We start from the raw sequence: 7,161 nt of genomic DNA, 5'->3' as shown, positions 1-7,161 counted from the left end.
TTGCTAGAGTTTCCTATGGATGGGTTTGAGGTCATCGTCGGGATGGATTGGTTGGGTAAGTATGACGCCAAGATAGATTGTAGGCAAAACAAAGTGTCTTTAAAGGGTCCTAAGGGTATAAGAGTGTCTTATAAGGGGTTTGTTATGAGGCCTAAGTGTAAGTTCATGGCGTTAATGACTTTAAAGTCATGTTTGAGGAAAAAGTGTCCCTTGATTCTTTGTCAAGTGAGAGATCGACGGGTGGAGCAGCTGACAACTTCTGATATACATTTGGTGGGAGAGTTTAGTGATGTTTTTCCAGAGGAGATACCGGGTTTACCGCCAAAGAGAGATATCGACTTCAATGTAGAGCTTAAACCGGGAACAAGTCCTATATCTAAAGCACCATACTGCATGGCACCTAAAGAACTTGAAGAGTTGAAGAAACAGCTGCATGATCTGTTGGACAAAGGGTATATCCGGCCTAGTGTGTCACCATGGGGAGCACCAGTGTTGTTTGTGAAGAAGAAAGATGGGAGCATGAGGCTATGTATCGACTATAGGGAGCTTAACCTTGTTACAATGAAGAACAAGTATCTTTTGCCTAGGATTCATGATCTGTTTGACCAGCAGAGTGGCGCAGGAGTGTTCTCTAAGATAGATATGAGGTCAGGTTATCACACGTTAAGGATAGCTCTATGGGTAAAAATACCCTCTCATTTTCATCATGATGTGCCAACTCGCTATTGGGTAAGATAGAGGCACATGGATCAATGACAAGGCAGCAGGCTGCTAGACGCAAGGAAGAACAAGGGGGGATGAACCTGGACATTCAAGTAATACAAAGGCCACGGTTCAACTAAATAACAAACAACCGGCAGGAACGTTGAAATGGTCAGCATGAACATTGCGGTTATCAGCAGGAGCTTTGACGAAGTCAGCAACCACTTCCTATTTCATATGAAGTGGAGCATATGGTTGAGAAAACATAGGGACATGTGCGACAATTCAAGGAAGGCTATAAAAGAGAAACAAACACGAGATTCAAGGACTTCTCATTCCTCATTCACTCCACTCGAAGAAACAACATTCATCACCTGCAACAAATAATAATTTACACACTTAGAAACATATACACCGTTCGTATCATTTGTACTTAGTCGTTTGGCGATTACTGTTGTTCCTCCTGGTTGTTCCAGCAAGGTTTACCCTCGAAAACCATTACTACTAGTGGATCATTGGTGGGATACCATTCCCCCCGCGCTTTTTCCCACATTTTGGGTTTCCCGCGTCACCATTTTGCTTGTGTCATTTGTCTCTCTTTCCTTTTCGTTTGCTTTTCTTTCGTACTGTTTGCTTACTTTCGTTCTCGTTATGTTCTTACTACTAATCTACTTAAGTCTTTAATATCATATTTTAATTGGAATAGCCGCATTGACTCACAAATCTTTAGTCGGTAAAATCTTACCAAAACAAATTGGCGCCCACCGTGGGGCATTGTGGTTAAATATTGGTTAAAATACCTCTTTTCGAAATTTCCTAACATCTCTATAGTTGGTCATGTCAGGATCCAATCAGAACGTATCTGATACGATGAGTACATCAGTGCAAACTCCAGTAATAGGGGCGACGCCAGCAACCTCCGGTGTTCCTACAACGGCGGTCCCTGCCACCAGAGTGACTGCAGGCCAGGCTTAGCCCCAAATATTAGCAAAGCCTCCTTACTCCCCCAAAATCACAGATCTGGGGCAGGGAAGGCTGGAAAATCACCAGTTATCAATCCTGTGCCCAAGCCTAATAGGGATGGGAGTCCGCAGCGCCCAGGATCACCAGGATACCTGACTGGAGCCCGTCTCCCAGGAGCGTCACAACCGGATCCGGTACAACAGTTGCTCCAAGGGATGACATCCTTGCAGCATGCGGTGGTGGGCTACAAAGGGACAACCAGTCCTTGCAGGGAAAGATAGATGCAGTGTCTCCCCTGGGAATGACCCAGCAAATAGCAAGGTCAACACTCGGCCAGGGGAATGTCAAGGAGTACTCAGGGAGGCTATTGCCGCAAAACCTAGTAACCAGGCTCGATATGGATATGCTGCCACCAGGGGTAACCACACCACCCGAGCAATATATCCAGCTGGAACGGTGGCCGCCCAGGGTACGATCCAACCACCAGGGGTTCCACCACCACCAAGGATGCCGCAAACGTACCCTATGTTACTCAATCTTGTGGGATTAGGAGCCCTAACTCCAGATCCCATACCAACAACCAGCAGTACTCCAGTAGTACTAGGAAGCAATCGAGGGGAACAGTCAGCAAGAAACCCATATCCCGGGATGTGCTCCTATATGCCATATACTCCAGACAGCCAGTTCAGGCCTATTGTGAACTCAACACCATTACCTGGAAGTTACATGGTCCCTCCTTACATGTCAGAAGGAACACCAAACCCATATGGGGTCTACTCAGCACCCCACAACCAGGGTATGGGGGTAGGAAGCTATGTAGAACAACAGTTGCAGGATATCAGGTCTCTGCTCAACAAGGTCCCAGGGTTACCACGTGCCATGGAGGTGGTGACCCCGGAGTGCTATGCGAATTCTCCCTTTATGGACAGCATTGCTCTTGTCAGCATGCCGAAGGGATTCACCACGCCAACAATGACATTGTATTATGGAACAGATGATCCGCTAGAGCACATCAACCAGTACAAACAGAAAATCATGGTAGTTGCAGCAACATGGCCTGAAAAGGAAGCATGTATGTGCAAAGGATTCAGTTCCACCTTGTTAGGAGCCGCACTCCAGTGGTTCGTTAACCTTCCCAACAAGTCTATTTTCAGCTTCGCAGGGTTGGTAAACGTCTTCAATCAGCAGCTCGCAAGCAGTCGCAAGTCAGAAAAATTATCCAGTAATCTATACCGGATCATCCAGAGGTTTGAGGAGTCCACCAGGGATTATCTGGCCAGATTCAATGTGGAAAAATATCTATCCCTAGGTGCGACCCTATAACAGCAGTCAATGCCTTCAGAATGGGACTACATCGCGACTCTGATTTGTACAAGGATCTCACCAAGCACCCATGTGCCACCTTCGAGGAAGTCATGCAAATGGCAGAGGCTACTTATTGCCTAGAGGAGGATGAGGATAGAAGGGACCTGTACGGAACAGAGTCGTCCAGGAGAAAAATCACAACGGAGAAGAAGAATGAAAGAGCAAAAGCCTACAGCAAGAACACAGTGAACAAAGTCTCAGGAGAAACGAAAAGCACCGAGTTTCCACCTAAGCTCAGCGAGTATGGGTTCACCACTGGACTTGCTGGGGTATTTAAGGCAATCAGGGAACTGGGGCAGAGGGCGAGGTGGCCCAAGAAGCCTACCCCTAGGGAGAACGACAGAAGAGATGCCAGCAAAAAGTGTGAATACCACAACGATATTGGCCACAATACAGAATATTGTGTAGTACTACGAAAGGAAGTGATGCACCTCTACAGTGCTGGATGCTTGGATCACCTCCTCCCCAAGGGAGCGAAATCTGGAAAGGTCAATACTGCTGACCAGGCCCAACCATCCTCACCTCCACTTTACTCAAAGATCGTGAGCGTCATCACCGCAGGGTCGGAGATATGTGGTCTCACTTATTCAGCAGCAAAGCGCCATGCAACCGAGACCAAAAGAGATAAACCAGAGTTCTCCCTCAGGGTCAGCAGACAGGATCTACCAACAATCTCATTTGACGAGGCAGACATACCCGATGAGGCAGAACACCACCATGATGCCTTGATCATTACCCTTTCTATAGGGAATTGCCTTGTTAGAAAGATATTGGTAGATACAGGAAGCTCCGTGAATCTAATAATGCTGGAAACCTTGAAGAACATGGGGTTCAGTGAGAAAGACCTGGTGCAGAAGGCAATACCCTTGGTAGGCTTCAGCGGAGAAACTAAACAATCCCTTGGAGAAATAGTGATTCCTACCTTTGCAGAGGGTATGAACAAACAGGTACGGTACTTGGTCATTGATGGTCCGTCAACTTATAATGTGATAGTTAGCGGGCCTTGGATCCATGAAATAAAAGCGGTACCATCAATGTACCATCAGAGCTTGAAGTTCCCTACACCCTGGGGGTACAGGAGATGCGGGGAGATCAAAATATCGCTCGGGATTGCTACAAGAACGCTCTGAAACCCACTACAACTGGTCCAACATAGCAATTATAGAAACTGTGCGTCCAGAGGGAGTATATCGTACCTCCCCAAGAGGAACTCGACGAAGTAGTCCTGGACCCACAGTTTCCAGCAAGAACAGTGTTGGTGGGAGCTGATTGTGCAGATAACATCCGTGAGCAGATAATTGAATTTCTACGTACTAACATGGATTGTTTCGCCTGGTCCCATAGCGACATGATTGGCATAGATCCAAGTGTAATTACACACCGGTTAAATGTAGACACCACCTTTCCTCCAGTTCAGCAGAAAAGGCGGAAATTTGCTCCTGAGAGGAACGAGGTGATAAACCAGGAGGTAGACAACCTCCTGGCAGCAGGCAAAATTAGGAAAGTTAACTACCCAGAATGGCTCTCGAATGTTGTGGTTGTACCCAAGAAGAACAACAAGTGGAGAGTATGTGTTTATTTTACAGATCTTAACAAAGCTTGCCCAAAAGACCCGTTCCCCCTGCCGCACATTGATTCCATTGTAGATGCAACAACAGGGCATGAGCTACTTACCTTCCTTGACGCCTGGAGTGGCTACAACTAGATAAAAATGGACCCTAAGGATCAGGAGAAAATAGCCTTCAGATCTGACAGAGGCTTGTACTGCTAAAATGTGATACCCTTTGCCTCAAGAATGTCGGTTCCACCTATCAGCGCCTAGTGAACAGAATGTTCAAGGAGGAAATAGGGAGAATAATGGAAGTTTACATTAACGATATGGTAGTCAAATCCGAGAAGGCAGAACAACACATGTCCCACCTGGAAAATACCTTCTTGATCCTCAAAAAATACCATATGAAGCTGAACCCCCTGAAATGCACTTATGGAGTCTCCTCGGGGAAATTCCTGGGGTACTTGGTGACACAAAGAGGGATAGAGGCCAGCACGGAGCAAATCAAAGCAGTACTCCAGTTAGAATCTCCTCGGAAGCCAAAGGACGTACAGAGGCTCACACGACGGGTAGCAGCCTTAAACCGATTCATATCAAGGTCCTCAGACAGGTGCCGTCTGTTCTATGACATCCTGAGGAAGAGCCAAAAGTTTGAATAGACGCAGGAGCACGAAAAGGCATTTTAGGAGCTCAAGCAGTACCTAAGCACTCCTCCTTTTCTCTCCAAACCAGAACAGGGAGAACCACTACACTTGTATCTGTCAGTAACAGAGGAGGCTGTAAGTGTTGTACTGGTACGAGAGCATGAAGGTATGCAGAAACCAGTATACTATATAACCAAGTCTCTGTTACCTGCAGAGACCAGGTACACATCTCTAGAAAAACTCGTTTTAGCACTTGTAACTGCTTCGTACAAATTGCGTCCCTATTTTGAGTCACATACAATTTCAGTCGTGACCAACTACCCCCTAAGAACCATAATGAGGAAACCTGAATAGTCAGGGAGAATGGTTAAGTGGTTTGTCCACCTAAGTGGGTACGACCTAAACTTTGAACCCCGAACAGCCATAAAGTCCCAAGCCCTAGCTGACTTTGTGTCAGACTTTAGTCCCACCCTTCAAGAACAAGCCGACAGTGAAATCTTGACCCTAAGTGAGGCAAAAGGGGAGCAGGTATGGGAATTACATGTTGATGGGGTATCCAACACGAAGGGCGCAGGGGTAGGGCTGGTCCTGAAATCACCTCAGGGGGAACAGATAATACAAGCAGTACGGTGCGAGTTCAAAGCAACGAATAACAAGGCTGAATACGAGGCCCTAATCTTAGGACTCCAATTAGCCTTAGAAATGCAAATCAACCACATCAAGGTGTATAGTGACTCCCAACTGATTGTCAACCACGTGAATAACATGTATACGGCCAGGGATCCTAAAAGGGTAGCCTACCTGGAAGTGGCGAAGGAGCTTAAACTCCGCTTTGCCTCCTACCACATCCAGCAAATACCAAGGAACCAGAATGTTGAAGCAGATGCTCTCGCCACCCTGGGAGCAGCTTTCACTCAAGGGGCAGTGGGTTCTATACCATTCATACATGTCATGAAACCTGCTATAAGCCAGAATGAACAACAGAACGCCAGTAAGGCTGCAACCACCGAGTGAACATACGAAGCAGGGATACTGTGTACTGCCACACTCTAGGAAGAGATTGATGATTGACGCAAGTCTTACATTAGTTGGCTACGTGATAAGGTCTTACCACCTGACCAGAAAGACGCCAGGAGCTTCAAAATGAAATCCTCCAGATTCGTACTCATTGATGGTATCCTATTTAGGAAGTCCTTGGCAGGACCCTATCTGAGGTGCTTGAGCATACCGGAGGCACAAGCAGTAATGTGTGATATCCACATTGGTGATTGTGGAAATCACACAGGGGGTAGGAGCCTATCCAACAAGACACTAAGATAGGGTTACTTCTGGCCTACCATGGGGAAGGACGCCGTAGATTATGTCAAGAAATGCGAAGAATGCCAAAGGCACGCTCCTGTCAGCCACCAGCCAGCAGAACATATGCATCCGATCATCTCGCCTTGGCCTTTTATGAAATGGGGAATAGACATTATGGGACCATTACACCGTGCTTCTGGAAACAGGATGTACATGCTGGCAATGACGGACTACTTCTCTAAATGGATAGAGGCAGAAGCTTTTCCTCAGATCCTGGAGAAGCATGTGATATGTTTCATCAAGAGGAACATAGTCAGCAGATATAGCATCCCTTCAGAAATCATATGTGACAACGGGTCACAATTCATATCCAACATAACGGAAGACTACTGTGCCAGGTGGAACATCAAGCTGTTTAAGTCTACTCCTAGAAATCCACAGTCAAACGGTCAGGCAGAATCCAACAACAAGATAGTCATGAACAACCTTAAAAGAAGGCTGGAGGAGATAGGAGCCAACTGGGCAGATGAGCTCCCCTTCGTACTGTGGTCTGATAGAACCACCCCCAAAGTGGCAACAGGTCAAACACCATTCAGTCTGGTATACGGGGCCGAGGCAGTTTTCCCCTCTGAGGTG

General features: G+C 46.7%; 1 protein-coding gene across 1 annotated transcript; it reads left to right on the top strand.

Moving 5' to 3' along the window:
- The first annotated feature begins 5,589 nt into the window (after positions 1-5,589).
- LOC141618190 (uncharacterized) lies at positions 5,590-6,240 on the top strand. Its single transcript, XM_074435299.1, has one exon. The coding sequence runs from the start codon at positions 5,590-5,592 to the stop codon at positions 6,238-6,240; it is 651 nt and encodes a 216-aa protein (XP_074291400.1).
- The last annotated feature ends 921 nt before the right edge of the window (positions 6,241-7,161 follow it).

This window comes from Silene latifolia, chromosome X (assembly GCF_048544455.1).
Source record: "Silene latifolia isolate original U9 population chromosome X, ASM4854445v1, whole genome shotgun sequence".
Taxonomy (NCBI): Eukaryota; Viridiplantae; Streptophyta; class Magnoliopsida; order Caryophyllales; family Caryophyllaceae; genus Silene; species Silene latifolia.
This window is presented reverse-complemented; position numbering and strand designations above follow the sequence as displayed.

Excerpts from the sequence above, each read along its gene's own strand:
- LOC141618190 (XM_074435299.1), top strand. The coding sequence starts at position 5,590 with ATGGTTAAGTGGTTTGTCCACCTAAGTGGGTACGACCTAAACTTTGAA.